Genomic DNA, 19,610 nt, shown 5'->3' with positions numbered 1-19,610 from the left:
CGAACAAATCTCTGCTGATTTGCCTCCTCAGCAGAGGGACAAAACCTCTGCAGACACAAATAACCTCTTGGGAAGGAAGCGGGGGAATATCCCGAGTTTCTCTGCAATTTTGGGGAACAGGTCAGCAACCCCCTGACATTGACATGCAGACAGAATTCCCAGTGTGGGATTTCCACCCTGCAGAGACTCGGGACTGTGGTACAAGCCCAGTCAAACCCCGGCGTGGAAGCGAAGCTTTGGTTTCTCGCAATCCCTGGGAGGTGCGGGCAGAAGCCCCGGGGAGGATCAGTCACCTCCACGCTGTTGCAAGGTGCCCGTGGGTATTTTTTTAACCCCGGCATTCTGAGGTGCTGCTGCTCTGATAAAGCCGTGGAGAAGGAGAGGCAGTGCCCTCTGAACCCGGTGCAACTGGATTTACTGAGTCACTCTGTGCTAATGCCTGGCAAAAATGTCCTCATGCAGCATTGAGCAAACAGTGCTGAGATAACCACGCCAGAACGCCGCGGGCTCGGCCTCTTATCTCCCAACAGCCCCGGACGGGATCGCCGCAATTCCTGCCGCAATTCCCACAGCGGCACTGCAGGAGAGGCTTTACTGGGATACACCCTGCCCCTGTCCCCGGCAGCAGCGCCCCAAGGTGCCGGGATCTCCGCGGGGTGAAGTCACCCTCCGCAACCATGCTTTGGGAAAGGCGGACTTGGCCCGCACGGGGAGCTGCTCTTGCAAAAGCCGCCGTTCCCTCTCTCCGTGGGCGGAATCCCCAGCATCCACCTCACCCTGCTTTCACGCTGGTGTTTTTGTTCCCCTTGAAGTGACGCTGCCCTGCAGACTTCTCCGGTGATTTCACAGCCTGACACCTCCCCAGATCAGCCCCTGTGCAGCTGAAGAGCTCAACGCTCCCAGAAAGGGCTGAGCAGCTCCCGCCGCTCGTGCTCCCTGCTGGAGGCGAGGGAAGAGCTGGGAATTGGGTTTGGGCTCCCCAGCCCCGAGGAGGGGGTCACTGCAGGGCAGGGGGTGGGACAGCGGGGCTGTGTCCAGCCCTGCTGAGCTCCGCACTTTTTGCTCCCCGATCGTTTCCTGCAGCGCAAGGGAGGCGCCCCAGCACTGGAGAATCCCAAAATGAGTGGTGTTCCAGGAAATGGCTGCTGTGTAATTTCGTGAGGTTACAGCTACCACGGGGCTCCAAACCTCAACTATCCTCTAAAGAGCACCCTGTAGGCACAGCCAGAGAATTCCAGAGTGATTTGGGATGGAAGGGACCTTAAAGCTTGTCCCATTCCACCCCCTGCCACGGGCAGGGACACCTTCCACTGGACCAGGTTCCTCCAAGCCCTGTCCAGCCTGGCCTTGGACACTTTTGGGGATGGGGAATCCACAACCCTTCTAGATGTACTCAGAGGGAGGAAGTGCAAAAAGCTTGGGAAGAGCCAGGGCTTTGCTGTTCCCAGTATTTGCTACAAGGACAACAGTTATTCCCTGAAACCCCAGCATCTTCCCACTGAAATTCCTAGCACAGGAAGAGAAATTCAGTCCAGCTCTTCGCACTCCCCTCCTTTGCTGTCTCCCCCTTCACTCCCGTTTTCAACCCATTGGTTCCTGAACTTTGCTCCCTCCACACCAGAGAAGCACTTTTCTCCTTCATTCCAGTAATTCCAGCCCTGAGTACCAAACTCCCTAAATATTTCGTGGCAGGAACCAAAATCCACCTTTGGACTGCAGTCAAGCACGAGCGACAGCTCTGTCATTCCACGTGCCTGCCCCATTCTCCAGGAGTTTCACAGCAGATGCTTTGGGGAAAGATTAAAATCAGGCTACAGAGCGCCGGGATGCCCAGAGGCTTGGAAGGCACACGGTGCTGTGTGCGGATTACACTGCCCCGGGAATGCTGCCTGCTCCATCCCGAGGATTACACACGTAATCCTGGTGGACTAAATCCTCAAGGCAAAGGCTGGGCTGCCTTGAAAGGAGCTCCTGCCGATAGATGTCAGCACAGCCTGCCCGAATTTCCAGGAGGATCCTTCCCTCCCCGCTGACAGTGCAGCGGTGGGATAGCGGGGTTTATCCCGCTGACCCCACAAGGGACAGGGAGGTACCTGCCCGGGAGGGAAGACCTGTCAGAGACCCAGGAAAGCGGAGTAACTGGGTGTGAAACGATCAGGGAATTTGTGTCCAGGGAAACCATCACCCCTGGGTGCCTCCCACGCCTCGGGAAGGAGGGATCAGCTCCCTCTGAGGTGCAACACATTCATGAGATATGAGACACCACCAGTGTCAACAACCCCATGTGTGGCTCCGGGGGTTTGAGCCTTTTTCCTGAAAAGGAAATAAATTGGAGATGCTTTGTCTGAGCCACAGTTTGCAAATTCCTCGGCTCCAACCAAACTCGGACAAGCGAGAAATTAAATTCTCTGCAGGGCTGGGAAATCAAACGTCAGGAAAAAGGAAAAAAAAAATCGTCATAGAAAAAAATTCTCTTGGAAAACCCAGCCTAACTTCTGCCTAGGTTAAAGGGATGACAGTCCTGCACTTTGGGATCATTAAAATGCAAATTGTTCTCCAAGTGCCGGCTTTCCAAGTGGAGGAGGGAGTACCAGGTACTACTAATACTACTAGTACCTGCTAGTACTACTAGGAGGGATTCCTGCTCAACCCTGGAAATGTCCAAGGCCAGGCTGGACAGGGCTTGAAGCACCCTGGGATAGGGGAAGGTGTCCCTGCCAGAAGAACAAGGTGAGACCCCAAATTTGTACTGAGGAAAGAGGGAATCCAGAGGAACTGAGGGAAGAGGGAATCCAGATCCCCACTCCAGCACGCACTTCCTTTCGAGCTGCTCCTCTCGCAGCCTCCTCAGCCTTTCCCTCTGTTCCCTCCCCACAGGACTCCTGCCACGTCAGGCTGAGCTGTCGGGCAGGGCAGGAGGGCATCCGAAGGCTGAGGGATCATTCCCTGAGGGAGAGCCACAGCCGGCCGCCGCCTCCCTGCCCTGCTGACCCGGGCAGCCCAGCCCCGCTCCGAGGAGCCCATTTCCCACAGCAGGGAATGCTTTCCCCCACGTTTTGCCCACGGATAAAAACTGGCTGAGCTTCCAAGTCCTGCGGCGCACGGAGAGCAGGGAATGGGAGAGGCGAAGTGCTTTGGGCTGCTGGGGTAAAACCCCGTGGCAGCTCCCCGACTGAGCCAGCCCTGCTCCTGGGCACATCCCCACCTCCCTGGGCACATCCCCACCTCCCTGGGCACATTCCTGGAGGCCTCCCCGGGCGGGTGATCCATGGCTCCTTCAAAGCCATTCCCGGCTGCCTCGGGCACGGCATTCCTGGAGGCCCAGGCACACCTCAGCGGAATTGCTGAGCTCGGTGACCTTGGCGGATAGCGGGAGCGCCGGAAAAGCCGCGGGAACACGGCATTGATAAGGATAAGCGGCTGCCAGCTGGAGGGAGGGGCAGGATGCAGCCAGGTAGGGTCGGGGAGGGGGAGGGAGGAATGTGGGAATCCCACATTTCAGATGTAGGATTCAGGAGCAGGAGGCACAGGGATGTTTTCCCCTGGTGCTGGTGATCCTCACCCATTCCCCATCCCACTGACCAGTCGCCCCGCCGGCCCCTCCAAGCACGTGCCTTTGTTTGCAGGGAGGGATCCCAGACAGGCATCTTTTGGCTTTTCCTGCCTGGTTCAGGGATGGCTCCTGTGGGATAAATCCCTGCAAACAGCTCACCACACACTCAGCTTGCTCGTGGGTTCTGGTCCCCGGGACTGGTCTGTGCCAGGCCTGGCGGGGTGGCCATCCAAGGGTGGATGCCAATGGAATGTGGTTTGGATCCAGACAACAAAAAACTTCCAGAGGTTAAACACAGCCAACAATGGCACGAGCTAGAGGAGAACAGAGCCTGGCAAACCAAAGGGAGGGGAGGTGTGTGCTGTAAACCCAAACCATGGATTAATCTCCTGGAAACCAGCAGCACCTTCCCAACCAGGTGGCAGCTGACACAGAAAAAAACAACAACAACAAACCCTTCACTTAATTTGGGTTGATTTTTCATCTCTTGCCCTTGAGATATTTCATACTGAACACCACAAATTCCATTAGAGACGTTCTGCAAAATCAACCAGGCAAAGAGAGAAACAGATGAACGTCAGACAGATCCAGGGTCTAGGAACAGCCCTGCTCCCACCCCAGAGCTGCCAGTCCACCCTCTGCAAGGGCAGGAATGAAGTCCAAACTCTATATCCAGGGATACTGCTAGAGAGTTTGTTTGTCAAAGGCTTGGCAGGAGTGGTCACTCACCTCTTTGTAAAACCGGGAGGCCAAAAAAAAGGAGGAAAACAATATGTTTAAACTGGAGAAAGCCATTCCCAGCAACGTGTGCTGGGACAGCCTCTGCCCCAAAGGGCACGGGACAGAGCCTGGAAAGTCTTGGTTCTGTTCCAGAAGGGCAGAAATGAGGGAATAAGGAAGAAATGAGGGGTGGGATAAGGAAGAAATGAGGGGTGGGATAAGGAAGAAATGAAGTGTGTGTAAGGAATAATTTAGGTGTGTGATCAGGAGGAAGCTGTGTGTGTGAAAAGGAAGAAATCAGATGCAGGATAAGAAGCTCCAGGCAGAAGGCTCACGGGTTTAAAGCTGAGCTTCCAAAGCTGTCAAGTCACTCTGAGCTTCAGGACTCCAAGAGCCTTTGGGTGGTGGTGGGAAAGGCATGGATTTTTGGAGGATAACATGGAATGTTTCAGCTCTGCAGAGGCAGGAATGGGCCCAACTGCCACCAAACTCAAAGGGCAACGAGGAAAAAACCACCCAGATCAGGAAAAGAGCTGCAAAAAGCTTTCCTCTCCTCCAGGCTCACCAAGACTGCTCACAGCACGAGGGATTTCCATCCAGCCCATTAACCTGCTCCACTTTGGAGGCTCAGGCACTCAGCCATAATTAGAGAGGTTGTTCCTTGCCAGGAATCAGCTCCTGGATCCCCCAGGCTCCCAGGAGGCCAATAGGGACACATGGCTGGGGGGGGCTCAAGGTGATCCCAAGCCTTTCATAAAACTGAGATTTGCCCTCAGTCACATGGGACCATGGGGCACCACGGGGAGCTCAGAGGCCAGGGGGACACCCAAGGGTATTCTGCAGACAGAATTTTGGTCAGGTGAGGATTTTGGGGGGATTTTAATGCCCAAAGCAAGGCTGTGCCTGTGCCTGTTCCCTGTGAGGGAAGTGACTGCAAGGAGAACAGAGCTGCAGTTTGGGGCCAGGACAGAACACCTCAGTTACTGCTTTGCAGGAAAAAGAAACCCAGAATCCTTGAGGTTGGAAAAGCCCCCAGGACCATCGAGTCCAACCTGTGCCCAATGCTCTCCTTGTCCCCAGCCCAGTGAGTGCCACATCCAGGCCTTCCTTGGACACCTCCAGGGATGGGCACTCCAAATCTCCCTGGGCAGCCCCTGCCAAGGCCTGACCACCCTTTCCATGGGGAAATTCCTCCTTATGTCCAACCTGAACCTGCCCTGGCCCAACCTGAAGCCGTTTCCTCTCCTCCTGTCCCTGTTCCCTGGGAGCAGAGCCTGACCCCCCGGCTGTCCCCTCCTGTCAGGAGCTGTGCAGGGCCAGAAGGTCCCTCCTGAGCCTCCTTTTCTCCAGGCTGAGCCCCTTTTCAGCTCCCTCAGCCCCTCCTGGTGCTCCAGCCCCTTCCCCAGCTCTGTTCCCTGCCCTGGGCACATTCCAGCCCCTCCAGGTCCTTCCTGAGTTGAGGGGTCCATGACTGGACACAGCTGATGCAAAGCACGACTCTGAACTGAACAAGCTGCACAATCTGCAGTCACAGAGGGTTTAAATCCACACATGAGGAGCTCCCCACTATTCCTACACCTCTGATTATTCCTCAGATTCCCCCTGAGCCCTTGGACAGCCCTGCTCCTGTCCCAGTGGGATTCATTCCTTGAGTGCCAGTGTGGCTCTGGTTTGTGACTGTGCACGGCTGGATCCTGTGGGATCCAGTGAGATCCTGTGGGATCCCACACCACCCCCCTCCTCGGGAAGCCCACTCAGTCCTTCCCCATGTCTCCTTCAGCTCCACAAAGCTCCCAGAGCTGAGGAGATCCCAACCGAGGAATTCAGCACCGTGAAACTCCAGCAACTGTTTGGAAAATTGCTTTGAAAACTCACTGCTGTTTTCTAGAAGGGGCAGATGAAAACAAGGCTGGGCTTCTTAGCTCGGGGCAAGGTTTTTGCACAGCTTTGTCAAGGCCAAACCTCTCTGCTCCAGGAGCAACGGGGAGGTTTCTCCACCAGGACCACATCTGACACCAGGAGTCTCTGCCGAGCCTCTCCTGCCTCCTTCGGGCTGGTGCTTTTGTTGACACAACACCATCAAAGGCACCTTTCCCTCAGTCACAAAGGGAAGCTGATCCTCCCACTCTGGGCACGGCACACAGGGGGCTGGGGGAAGAGCAGAGCCACGGGGAGCTGCTGGCAGAGGGGTTTTACAGCGTCCTCCTAAGGCCACCCAGGAGGTTTAGGCACAAACTCCAGGCTGGAGCAGGAGGGAAGATCAGCCATAGACTGACACTGCGAGGGCAGAGGGGATCAAAGCCTCACGGAGGAGTTCTGCCTCCAAGCCTGGTTTGATCCTGAAGTCCTGAGGAAGATGAGAAGCTTTCCAATCTCCCCAGCCTAACTGCAGGGACAGGAAACAGCAGGAGAGAGGGAGAGAGGGAGGGAGGGAGAGTGGTCCTGGGGAGGTACCTGTGCCGGGCAGGGTAGCCCAGGGCGGCAGCAGCAGGAGCCTCCTCCCAGCAACAGGAAAAGCAGAGCCTCGGGGCTCCTGAACCCCTGTGGGATCAGAGAGGGATATCCTGGCCTGGCAGAAGGAAAACACCCAGGAACAGGAGGGACAGGGCCCTTCCCAGCCCTCCTGCCTGCCCAGGTGGGAGCAGAAGGGGGATGATAAAACAGCCAAGAGGAGGATGTGCATATCCTACAGCAATGCAAAGCCCTGCACCATTCCTGGCTTTATAAACACAGCAGGCTCAGTTTTAAAGGGAGAAGCTCTTCCCCTCTCTGCCATGAGCCCCTGGGAGAGCAGAGTTCCTGGCCTTTTCTCCCTAATTCAAAAGGGCATTTTTTGGTGTGGTTCTGGCCGAGAGAGGCCAAGTGCAGGACTCTGAGGAACTGGAACCAAGGACCCCAGGAGGGACAAAGCCTGCAGGGACACAGCCTGGAACAGCCCAGGCAAGGCAACAGGAGCCTGCCTGGGGACATTCCCAGTTCTGCCTGTGAGATGTCCCTGCAGGACGTGTGGACAGGAGGCTCAGATGGTGCCAAAGATCCTGGAGCTCCTCTGAGAGCCTCCAGCAGCTTCCCCTGCACAGGGAGAGTGGGAGCTCACCAGGAGAGTTCCACAGACCTGCATGGGAGCAGCATAAACCATAAACCTTCCTTGCCAGCAGGGCAGCAGCTCCAGGGATGAATCCAGGCATCTGCAAAGGCCTCACCACAACCCCCTGCAGCTCCAGTGGCATGAAGTCATGGAATCATGGAACGGTTTGAGTTGGAAGGGCCCTTAAAGCCCAGCCAGTCCCAGTCCTGCCATGGGCAGGGACACCTCCCACTGTCCCAGGGTGCTCCAAGCCCTGTCCAGCCTGGCCTTGGACACTTCCAATCTGTGCCAGGGCCTCATCCCCCTCACAGGGAACAATTCCTTCCCAAAATCCCATCTGACCCTGCCCTCTGGCATTCCAGGCCCTTGTCCAAAGCCCATCTCCAGCATTCTTGGAGCCTCTCCAGGTACTGAATGTCCTGCAACTCTCTGTTTCAAATGGGGTTTGGTTTCTTTCCTGGCTGTTCAGCCCATTTTTGGGGAGCACCAGGGACTCTCACCACTGAAACCAGCGTGCTACAGCTGGACTCACAGGAGTGGGGCCTCACCCTGGCCTCCAGCTGGATAAACAGATTCCACCATAAACCACCCCCAGTCCTCCACCAGGATACCCTGAGCACAGATGGGCTCAAATTCCAACAACTGCCCAGGTTAACTGTGCAAGTGAGGGCAAGGAAAGCACCCCCACCACATGGAATAGGCCTCTGCCTGCCAGGGACCACCTACCCTGGGACAGCACTGCAGCGTCCCACATGTGGGGCTGCTAATTATCCTGCTCTGCTCCAGCAGATCCTGCGTGGGATGGGAAGGGTGGGAGCAGCTCCACAATGGCCAGGAGAGCTCCAGGGAGAAGAGCTAGGAGGCACCTTCCGAAAATAGAGATCTTGCTGCCTGCCACCCTCCTTTCCAGAGCTTCCAACCCCACCAAAAGCTCTCCAGAAGAGCCAGGCACCAACTCTCTTGTGCTGCTCCAGCCCCATCAGTCACACGTCAAAGCCATTGTTTCAGATCTAAGCAAAAAAATATTTTGAAACCTCAAAAATTAGGGTTTTTTGAAGTAATTATCTCCCACCTCCGTCTCTGAGACGAAAGAAACCCAAGCCAATTATTTCTTTGAAGGCTAAATATTTACTCCCAGATGAAGCAGCTTGGGCTGGAGGGGAATTATCCAGCTCTGATGTCATCTCATGCCTGGGAGCCAGAAAACCCGGATGAAAACAGGTAGGAACAAATAGCAACAACAACAAAAGGGTGTCTTCTCCTGGAAAAGCCTCTCAGAAAGGGATGAAGTTGTGCCCAAGACATTGTGCTCCCATTCCCTGCCCAGGGCACGTTAGAGAAGATGCTGAACAAGGGCACATGTGGAGTGTGAGCGAAGCTCTCTGAGCAAGCCCTGGCTTTGGGGAAGAGCCAGGGTCTCATCCCAGAGATCTGGAGTCTGTGGGGCAGGTGTGGGAACTCCTCCACAGCAATTAGCCTGCACACACAATGAGTTGTGATCAATCAATGTCAACTCTTCGGTTTTTCTTTTAAAAAGCCCTCTCCTGCCTTATTTACATCCTAGCATTTCAAAACTCTGCCCCCTCCAGGCTCTCCTTTCCCAGGCAGGCGGTGCCACCCCCAGTTCGGGGCAAACGAAGGAAGAGCGGAGCTGTGGGATCCCACCGGGGCTGACTCATCCCTTTGGAAAAGCAGGAACCAGAGCGCTCCCCGGGCCCGGCCTCCAGTTTCAGCTGATCCCATCTCGCCCATGACAGCGTGCAGGAACATTTCCTCGGGGGATCTTCCCGTGGGACCGAGCCCCGCCACACATTCCCACAGAGCCGTTCTTCGGGAGCGCCGGGACGGCTCCGGGATGGGCTCCGTGGGGCACTGGGGACAGGGCAGAGCTCCCCGGGATGGGCTCCGTGGGGCACTGGGGACGGAGCAGAGCTCCCCGGGATGGGCTCCGTGGGGCACTGGGGACGGGGCAGAGCTCCCCGGGATGGGCTCCGTGGGGCACTGGGGACAGGGCAGAGCTCCCCAGGATGGGCTCCGTGGGGACTGGGGACAGGGCAGAGCTCCCCGGGCTGCAGGAATCCATGGCCTGGGGCAGAGAGAGCTCTGCAGAGCCCAGGAGCTGTGCATCCTCCCCTCTCCAGCCCCTGCAGGGCAGGATGGATGACAGGAGCCTGTTTGCAGGACTAGGGTTCGTTTCCCCCCCGTTTAAATCCACAACTCCCTAATTCTCCCCTGTGGGAGTCCCACAGGGGCTGTGTGACACAAAACCAGACCACCAAAGAAGTGTGGCTGGATGTCCAAGCACCAAGGGAGGTGGTCACAGCTGGAAACTCCCAGGTGACACCAGCACTGGGGACTTCTCCCCAGTCCCTCTCCAGCTCTCCTGGAGCCCCTTCAGGCACTGCAAAGGGCTTTGAGGTCACCCTGGATCCTTCTCTTCTCCAGGTGAACGCCCCCAGCTTTCCCATCTCCACCTCTGTCTCCTTATTCCCTGGATTTTGAAGGACTTCAAGTGCCAGACAAGAAAACACTTTAAACAATATCTGAGCAGTCCACAATACCTGGGGCACCTGACAGGGAATTCTGTGCCCTACAAGGAATGCTGGTGGATGCTGAGCTCCTTTTCTCCTTCCTCCTCAGGCTAAAACAGCTGCTCTAACACTGATTTCTCCCCCTGCCCCAAAGAGCTTCCCCCAATTCTTCTGTTTTCCTCAAAGTTATTTTAGTGGAATTCAGAAATTAGAAGGAAAAAAACAAACTGTTGTGGGTGACATTTCCAGCACAAAAACCAGTGTGGGAAATAATCTGTGGTGTTTTCCTGCCCGGCTGAGGATGCCTGGACAGCAGGAATGAACCTGCTTTCCCACGCTCTCCCACCTGCACGGGCTTGTCTGCTCCACCCCCCAAAATACCTGGAGTGGGAGCCACTGGAATGAGCAAAGAAAGTCTCAGCTTTGGGACAATGACTCTCACCACAGAATCACGGAATGGGACCTTAAACACACCCAGTGCCACCCCCTGCCATGGGCACGGACACCTTCACTATCTCAGGGTGCTCCAGCCTGGCCTTGGACTCTCCTAGGGATCCAGGGGCAGCCACAGCTGCTCTGGGCACCGTGTGCCAGGGCCTGCTCACCCTCACAGGGAACAATTGCTGCCCAATATCCCATCCAGCCCTGCCCTCTGGCACTGGGAAGCCATTCCCTGTGTCCTGTCCCTCCATCCCTTGTCCAAAGTCACTCTCCACCTGTCCTGCAGCGCCTTTAGGCACTGGAAGGGGCTCTGAGGTCTCCCTGGAGCTTCTCTCCAGGCTGAACAATCCCATTTTCTCAGCCTTCCCCAGGCTGAACAATCCCAATTTCTTAGCCTACTCCAGGCTGAACAACCATTACATCCTCCTCAGCCTAATGCAGCATGAACAATCGCAACTCAGCCTTCCCCAGGCTGAACAATCCTGATTTTCTCAGCCTCATCACCACAGGCTCTGGTGGCTGCAGGGAATGTCCCTTACCCTGCACACAGGGACCAGCTGCTCCCCAGAAACGCCCCCCAGGCGGGGCTGAGGACTCAGACTCTGCCTCAAACCCCACATTTCTCCAGGATGCAGCCCAAACCCGGTGGGATAAGGCTCAGACACACCCAGAACCATGGAACCGGAGCCCTGGGGAGGAGGGAGGGGCGAGGGGGATCTGCAGGGCTCACCTGAGGCCAGGGGCCGGATCCACTCCTTGCTGTTGAGGTCCAGTCTCCAGAGGTCGTTGAAGGCGGCGTTGCAGCTGCTCTGGGTGCAGCCCCCGAACACGTACATGGACTGGTTGGGGTCGTAGTAACATGCACCTGCGAGAGAGCACAGCCCTGTCACTGCCCTGTGCCCCACAGCCCTGTCACTGCTGTCCCCACAGCACTGCTACTGCTGATCTGTGTGACCACAGATCCTGTCACTGCTGTCCCCACAGCTGCTGTCACTGCCCTGTGCACCACAGCCCTGTCACTGCTGTCCCCACAGCCCTGGCACTGCCCTGTGCCCCACAGCCCTGTCACTACTGTCCCCACAGCCCTGGCACTGCTCTGTGCCCCACAGCCCTGTCACTGCTGATTTGTGTGACCACAGATCCTGTCACTGCTGTCCCCACAGCACTGTCACTACTCTGCGCCCCACACAGCTCCTGTCACTGCTGTGCGCCCCACAGGACTGCCACTGCTGTGTGATCACAGCTGCTGTCACTGCCCTGTGTCCCACAGCCCTGTCACTGCCCTGTGTCCCAGCCCCAGATCAGGCCCCTTCCTCCCTGGAGAACAGCAGCATGGCTGCCCTGGCTCCCTGGAAGCACAGGGCATCCCTGAGCAGCGTGAAGCTCCAGCAAGAACCTTCCCAAGAGGATTATCCCTCAGGCAGAGCTGCTCCTCAAAGTGCAGAGAAATCTGCCTTAGAGGCCTGTAATTAATGAGCTTAGCTGTGATTAAGGCACTGAGCTCACTGACCTGCCCTGAGCTGGATCACACAGCCCACAGACCCCTCTGTGCCCTCAGCCCTGGGCTTTGTTCTCTTTTGAGGATTTCACCCCATCTCATTTAAAAAGCCCCACTAAAACCCAGGATCATCCAGGGGCATTCCCCCTCTGCTCCCTGTGGGGAAGGATGAGGCAGCCAGATGGGGAGCAGGGAGGGGACACCACCTTTGACAACCCCTCAGAGACACCCAAGAGCTCTCAGCCCCAAAACAATCTCTGCAGCAAAACAAATCCCATGGAAGTGTCTGCCTTTGGCAGGGAGTGTCTGCAGCACCCAGGTACCTCTGGCAAGAGCAAACTGAAAGATAGAGCAGGGAGGGCTTGCTCAGCTTGTCTGCCGTGGAGGCTGGGCAGAATCCTGTGTTTCCTGTAAAATTCCATGTGGAATGACCCTCCCACAGCAAAATCACTGAGATTGTGCTCTCCTGCTTCTTTTTAGACTCATTTTAAGTGGCTGAAGGTAAGGAAGGCAGACTAGCTTGAGGGGAAAAAAAATTAGGGAAACCCAGGAAAAAGCAAGCACAATGAAAAACTGCAGTTTATTCCAGCCTGTGGGAATTCCACAGTGGGATTGCTGGGGCTGCTCTGGACTTTGATGATCCTTGTGGATCCACCTCAGGATATTCTGTGATTCCATAATATGTTTATATATAGTTTATATCAGGTGTAGAATAAATCAGGGGGAAATTGTGCACGTCCCTGATGTTTTTTAGGGTTTCTTTGGGTGGAAAATATTGAATGGATTTAGTTGGGGTTTTTTTATGTCCCAGCAAAATTCAGTGACCCCCAGAGTTTCAGCACTGCAGAAGTGGCTTATCTTTGGAAATGAATCACTGATTCTGTTGTTTGAAGACACTGATGCTCAGGGAGAGCAGAGTTCTGTCTCTGAGCACACTCCAGACCACCCTGTCCTGAGCAATGAACCATCAGAGATTTTCACCCAGAGCAGCTGATAGCCAGAGCAGAGCTGACTGGGGAGGGAAAACCAAATGAAAAGCTAATTCCCTTCACCACAGTCGAAGAACATTGATTTCTGAAACTCAGAGAACATGAAATAAATTCACCCATCCCAGTTCAAGGGCTGTATTTCCCACTGGAGAGATGGGAAGGAGCTGGCTGGGCTGTAAATCCCATTCCCACATGGTTCTTGGGTTGAAGGGTGACATCCCCTGGTGTTGGGCACTGCCAGGGATCCAGGGGCAGCCACAGCTGCTCTTGGGCACCCTGTGCCAGGGCCTGCCCATACTGCCAGGGAGGAATTCCTTCCCAGTATCCCATCCATCCCTGCCCTCTGGCAGTGGGAAGCCATTCCCTGTGTCCTGTCCCTCCATCCCTTGTCCCACGTCCCTCTCCAGCTCTCCTGGAGCCCCTTCAGGCCCTGGAAGGGCTCTGAGCTCTCCCTGGAGCCTTCTCCAGGTGAATGCCCCCAGCTTTCCCATCTCCTTCTATCTCCATCTCCACCTCTAACTCCTCACTCCCTAAAATGCCATTGTCCTGCTCCTTGCAGTGCAGAGCCTGGGTGCAGCCAAATATCCGGGGATGTTGAGCAAGGCTGGGTGCTGGGAGGAGCTGCAGCTCTGCTCCAGGAGCAGCCCATCCTGTAAAACAAACATTCCAGCTCTCACCGCTCCCAACGGGTTTGTCAAACCCACAAATTGCTGTAATTACTCATCCCAGTGGTGCCACCAACCCTAGGCTCCTTGGAAACAAAAACAATAAATCAGTGCTTAAAATTAGTCACTCCTCCAGCAAAGGATCAATATCCCTGGCACAACGGTCGCATTCCTTTGCTGCTTTTCCGTTTCTGCATTCCTGAGCCTCCCGACATCTTTTTCCGACTGCGGGCAGTGATTTCACCCCATGTCTCATCCCCCTGCTGCGACCTCGCAGGTTCATACATAAAACAGCTCCGTGACTCCTGTGAACACCACCCAAAAAACCCAAACAGGAGGATTTCTGCCCCTAAACACCCAGCATTATTGATGTTTCACGTCCTGCAGTTCCAGTTAAAACCTCTGGAAAAGCGACAGCCCGTTCACAGTTTGTTCTCAGCGGTGTGGTCCCTGCCAGGCACTCCCTCCCCACAGCATTGCTTTCCATTCATTATTCCTTATCAAGCACTTCTGCCATTCCTCCCTTCAGGACTGAGATCAGACAGGTTGACCTCCAGCTGCTTAGAATTCCCCTCCTTGTCCGTTTGTGCTCCCTGTGAGAACTTCTGGGACAGTTCTAATAATTCCTGGAAGCGAGAGCGAGCCCCAGACGGAGCTTTGATGGCAGCACTGACTCGTGCCTGGGCGGTGACGTCTTCCCACAAAAACCAGCAAATCACTCATCCCTCAGGAAGGGTTTTGTGAGTCCTGCCTGCTCCCTCCCCACTGCCCAAACTCCTGTTCCTCCACCTCAGCTCACTGTCATCCCTTGGGATTTTAGGTGACGGTTCAGAGTTTGACTTTGCGGAACTGACGATTTGTAGCTCGGCTTTAAGGCTGGAATCTCGCCCGCAGGCACAGAACGCTGCTGCAGGGAAAGCAGAGGCTGCAGATCTGGGCAGCTGCTCACAAACCAATCCGTTTAAATCAGCAAACAAGTTAATCCAGATTAGCTTTGTGCCCACAAAGTGTGTTAATAACGCTGCCGTGGCCACCGGGACCGGGCAGAGCAGGGGCACTGTCACCGAGCGAGGCTAATACGGATTACACGCTCCGAGGGCAGGGGATTTAGGGAGACAACTCACTTTGCAGCCAGGAAGCCGTGGCAGGCAGCAGGATAAAGGAAAGAGCACACACAGTGCTCTTTGGGGCAACCCTGAGCCTTTTCCAGGCAATTTCTAGCTGGCCTGAGCACTCAGCAGTCGCAAACACGCTGCTAAAATTGAAGGGAAATACACGCAAATGTGAAGTCGTTAATAAGCACTTCACTAGCGTTGCTAAAAATGAGCTGTGAACTGCGGAGCCTTTTCATCCTTCAGGAAGGCCAGGGTATCTCGGCAGAGCACAATGACTTCACCAGAGCTCCCCGCAGCGTCTCCCGGACTTGTCTTGGCAGGAGGCAGCACAGCGGCTGCCTCATAAATTATTGCTTGGGAAGATGAAAATGTGATGCCTGCTGTTCTTGGAATGGCAGGGCTTGCACCGTGTTTATCTTGCCTCAGAAAAATGCAATTTGCTTCCTGGAAGAGCTGTCCCCCAGAGGGCTCAGACCCTGCGCTGAAGTCACAGGATGGAATTTTTGTTCTGTTTTTTTTTTTTTTTGTTGGAGCTGAGGCAGCTCAATGCTACTGCACTCCAAAGAAGAGGGTTTATTTCAGTATCTTTTCCTCAAAGGCACTGCGTTTAGGTATTTTTTCTCTTCCAGAATCTTGGAAGCAGGGGAAGAATTCACCCAAACACTGAGTGGTGCTGTTGACTGAATTGCTCCCTTTTGTCAGCAAATCTACCTGCAACTATGCTCAACTTGAGCCCAGCACATTGGAGAATTCCCAATTTTCCTCACAGATGTAGAGGACCTGTGCCAGCAGCTGATGCACTTCCCTGAGTGCTGCAGTTCCCAAAACCCACCAGCTTTGATGGGAACGACTCCAGTCCAGGGGCTGAGGGAGGAGCTGCTGAGGAGGACACAAAGCTCAGGTCCAGATCTTGGGGACAGCTCCAGGTCCTCAAGACAAGAAGGACACTGAGGGGCTGCAGCATGTCCAGAGATGGGAACAGAGCTGCGGAAGGGTCTGAAGCCCAAGTAGGGACTGAGAGAGCTGGGAAAGGGGCTCAGCCTGGAGAAAAGGAGGCTCAGGGGGAACCCTGTGGCTCTGCACAACTCCTGACAGGAGGGGACTGCCCAGTGGGGTAGGGCTCTGCTCCCAGGGAACAGCAACAGACAAGGGCAACAGCTCTTGCTGTGCCAAGGGAGATTTAGGTTGGCTACTGTGAAAATCCCTTCATGGAATGGGGGTCAGGCACTGGCACAGACTGCCCAGGGCAGTGCTGGAGTCCCCATCCCTGGATGTGGCACCTGGGGACACGTTTAGGTTGGCTACTGTGAAAATCCCTTCATGGAATGGGGGTCAGGCACTGGCACAGACTGCCCAGGGCAGTGCTGGAGTCCCCATCCCTGGATGTGGCACTTGGGGACACATTGTGGTCAAGGGCTGCCCCCATGATCTGGGAGAGTTTTCCAGCCTGAAGAGCTGCACAAAGATCCCTGCACAACCAGAAAGCCACAATCCCACCCCGCTACCACTCCATCAACACTTCCTAGGATCAACGAGCCCGCCATGACCAGCAGCTCCCAAATCCCTGCTCTTGTGCTGAGCTTTGGCACAGCCATGGGTTGAACACCAGTGGCGATGGGCACTTGTGACACTGCCAGCCCCCAGGGAGGCAGCTCCCACTGGGATTCCAGGGGATGGCACTGCCAGCCCCTGACTGGAGCAGGATTCCAGGGGATGGCACTGCCCATTGGGACTCCAGGGGATGGCATTGCCAGGTCCAAGGGAGGCAGCTCCCAGGGGACTCCAGGGCATGGCACTGTCCATGGGGACTCCAGAGATGGCACTGCCAGCCCGAAGGGAGGCAGCTCCCAGGGGACTCCAGGGATACTCACTGTGTGAGAAGCGCTGGGTGATGGGGGTGCCGGGGTAGGGGTAAGTGCGGCTCTCCCACTGGATGTTCCCTTCCTGCACTGCCTTGATAAAGCCGTGGTAGCACTGATGGGCCACACCTGGGGAGAGAACAACACTGTCAGCAAAGCTGGGAACAAACTGTGCCTGCACAGCGACAGCAGCTGCAAACCCCCGTGTTTGGGTTAGAAACACGCTGGGAATGCAGAGGATTAAGGGAGTAAAGACAAGGGAACTCTGCAAATGTGGAAATCAGCAGCGTGGTCACGACATCCCGGCAGCTCTGGCTCAGGAAGCAGAGCCTTTGGAAAGGAAGGAAGCACTGGGGTGCTTTGGAGAGCTTGTGCTCAGCTCTCTGTGCTGCACCCATGTTCCCTCAGCACACCTCAAGGGGCAGCTTCCCTTCCCTCGAGGAACCTCAGTGCAATAATCAACTTTTAAGAGTATGAATGCAGCTACTGCCCAGAGATCTGAAAAAAAATCGGAGAGGAGATATCAGTGATAAAAATCAGCAGGGATGCTCCAAGGCTGCCACTAATTCTGTGTGAGGGTGTTGGGAGGGGCCAGAGGCTGCTCCCTGAGGAGACAAAAGGGTCTGGAGAAGGTTTCTGGCAGCAGCAGCAGTTCAGCAGACACTTGGTGGCACCTGCACTGAGGATGCCACGACGTGCCAAGAGTTTTTCCCCAAGCCCTGTGCCAGGAACACCCCCAGCAAGAAATCCCACTCCGGGATACAAAGCAGGAAGGGGTTTTTAAAATAAAAAAAAATAAAGCCTGGGGTCCTTGAGGAGCTGATTCCTGAGAATCACACGGGAAAGAGAATGTGAGCTCCAGGAGTGCACAGCAGATGTATCCTGGCAAACAGGAAAAATTAACCAGGAGAACACAAATCAATTGTTTACCTCGAGTGACCTCTCTGGGCACAGCTCGCAGGTGGTGGTTCCAGACCTTTTTTTGGCTGGAACTGCCCCAAAAGGGCCCAGCTGCCCAGCACCACTTGTCCCCTGAGAGGTGACACAGCCCAAAGCCATGCTGTGTCTCAGGCTGCTCATCCCTGGGCTCCAGGGACGTTTCCCCCATCCCTCTGGGGTGAATCCCAGGTGTTTGTCCATCCCAGCTGCATCCCTTGCAGGTCACTGCAGGAAACAGCCAAGCAGCCACTGGGGGCTGCAGCACTTGGAAAAGGCCCTTCCCCAGGGCTGTGGGCAGCTGCTGCCCCAAAAGGAGGCAAAAAAAGAGATGCTGGGCCATGGTCCCTGCTGGGGTAGCTGTGTTTTTTTAACCCCCAGCCTATTCTGCTCTGGGCAAAGTGGGAAATTCTTGGAATCTTTCAGATGAGGAGAAGTCCATAAATGAGCCATCACCCCACAATCTGCATTCCTCACCTGACACCTACTCCTGTTTTCCAGAAGGAGCACGTTCCCCTTGTGCAGCAACCTGTACCATTTCCTAGGACTGAACTGCTCTCCTCTGAAACCCCTTGTGTTTTAAATGAAGCTTGTGATTAAAACATGAACCCACAGAATGGTACCAGAAATCACCCAGTGTATTAAAATAAAATTAAGCAGAAGGTTCTGCTTGCATCCTTGTCCAAATTTTCCCTCCTTATTTGCTGTATCATACTTCTCCAGCATTAAAATACCCTCACGAGGCTCTGGAATGAGTGTGCAGAGGCAAAGGAAGGATCTGTGTCTCTGGGCTACTCTTCCAGGAAGCTGGAATATGCACATCTCTACTCATGCAGATTTTATACTGCACTTATCTCCAGCAGAGCTGTAAGAACCAGAGCCAGGGCTGTTGAAAGCAGTAGCTTTGGGAATGTTAATTACTGAGCAAGACACAAATGAAGTGCAATTAAAGCCCCATCAGCCATGGGACTCTGGCAGGGGCTCTGGGGAGGAGGCTGCAATCCAAGTCACCAGTGCAGCACTGGGAGCACTCAAAGGCAGCAAAGGAGCTGCTCTGTTGTGGGGATTGGGCTTTGTTTTAATTTGGGCTGGAAGGGAGCTCAAAGCTCATCCAGCTCCAGCCCCTGCCATGGGTGGGACCTTCCACTACCCCAGGGCACTTCAAGCCCTGTCCAGTCTGGCCTTGGACACTTCCAGGATGGGATTTCTCAGCCTCTCTGGGTTTTCTGCCCTGAGAGAGGCTGAGGGGTTCAATTCTGCACAGCTACAGACCCGCTTTGAGCAAAGCCAAGGACCCCATGGCTGTTAGGATTTCTCTGGGATGTCACAGAAGTCACATTTTAGAGTTTGAGGGGAAAACAAGAGGCAAAGGTAAAAGAGATCTGGGTTCCAAACCCCACAATTAAAGAAATTGCTGCCATCACTTGTACCTTTGATCAGTCGATACCACTGTTTGCAGACAAGGGCGGCGGTTTTGTGCTCCTGGTAGGGAGAGAGGAAGGACAGGATGTATTCCAAAACCTCTTCTGGCAGCTCCAGCATCGATCTGGAGCTGGGCCTGGGCTCCTCCACCTCCAGCTCGGCGTGGGGCTCATCCTCCTGCTCCATCGTCCCTTCCACCGCGGCGTCCTCTGCATCCACGGCCATGAACCCGTCATCGTCACTGTCCGAGGAGCTGGCCATGGCATCCCACGTCACAGCTGGGAAAAGGGACAGTGGGGAGGTCACAGGGAGCACCAGGAACGCACTGAGAGCTGTGTGCCACACCAGAGGACTCTGACACAGCAACCACCGAGTGCAGGAGGTGGTTTTGCAGTTTTGCAGCCGCTGAGGGTTTAGGAACGGCTTTCCCAGGTCACTCCATTTCTCCCCACCCTGCTGCTGCCTCCAGTGGGAAGCAGAGAGCCAAAGCCAAAGCCCTGGAGCTGCTGCTCCCTCGCTGGGCACGAGGAGACATCGCCCTGCCCTGCACCGTGGGGCCCAGCTGGGATGGGGAAAGGATCCCTGTGGAACCCCACCCGAGGAGAGACAGGATCACAGCGACATTTACAGTCCCTCCACCCTGTGGAACCTGTTCTGCCAGCGAGGCTGTTTTACCCCAAACAACTCCTTGGGGGGGAAAAATGCCCTGCCTCCATTTCACTACCCTTTTCCTTTTATTTGTGAAATACCTGCACACAGCCCTGGCTGGCAGTAGGTGAGGAAAGCAAATCCC

The 19,610-nt window shown here is 55.2% G+C and overlaps 1 protein-coding gene across 1 annotated transcript in view; it reads right to left on the bottom strand.

The window, feature by feature from the left end:
- Window positions 1-19,610, bottom strand: part of FBXO42 (F-box protein 42) — a 46,838-nt gene that overhangs the window by 11,739 nt on the left and 15,489 nt on the right. The window contains exons 3-5 of the mRNA XM_041419476.1: window positions 18,826-19,098; window positions 16,472-16,588; window positions 11,064-11,198 (exon numbers count right to left, since the gene is read on the bottom strand). Coding sequence (XP_041275410.1) covers window positions 11,064-11,198; window positions 16,472-16,588; window positions 18,826-19,078 — 505 coding nt within the window. The 5' untranslated portion in view covers window positions 19,079-19,098. The remainder of the gene's footprint in view (window positions 1-11,063; window positions 11,199-16,471; window positions 16,589-18,825; window positions 19,099-19,610) is intronic.

This window comes from Onychostruthus taczanowskii, unplaced genomic scaffold, assembly GCF_017590055.1.
Source record: "Onychostruthus taczanowskii isolate IOZ18803 unplaced genomic scaffold, ASM1759005v1 scaffold61, whole genome shotgun sequence".
NCBI lineage: Eukaryota > Metazoa > Chordata > Aves > Passeriformes > Passeridae > Onychostruthus > Onychostruthus taczanowskii.
The sequence above is the reverse complement of the archived record's forward strand: the minus strand, read 5'-3'. Positions and strand labels throughout refer to the sequence as shown.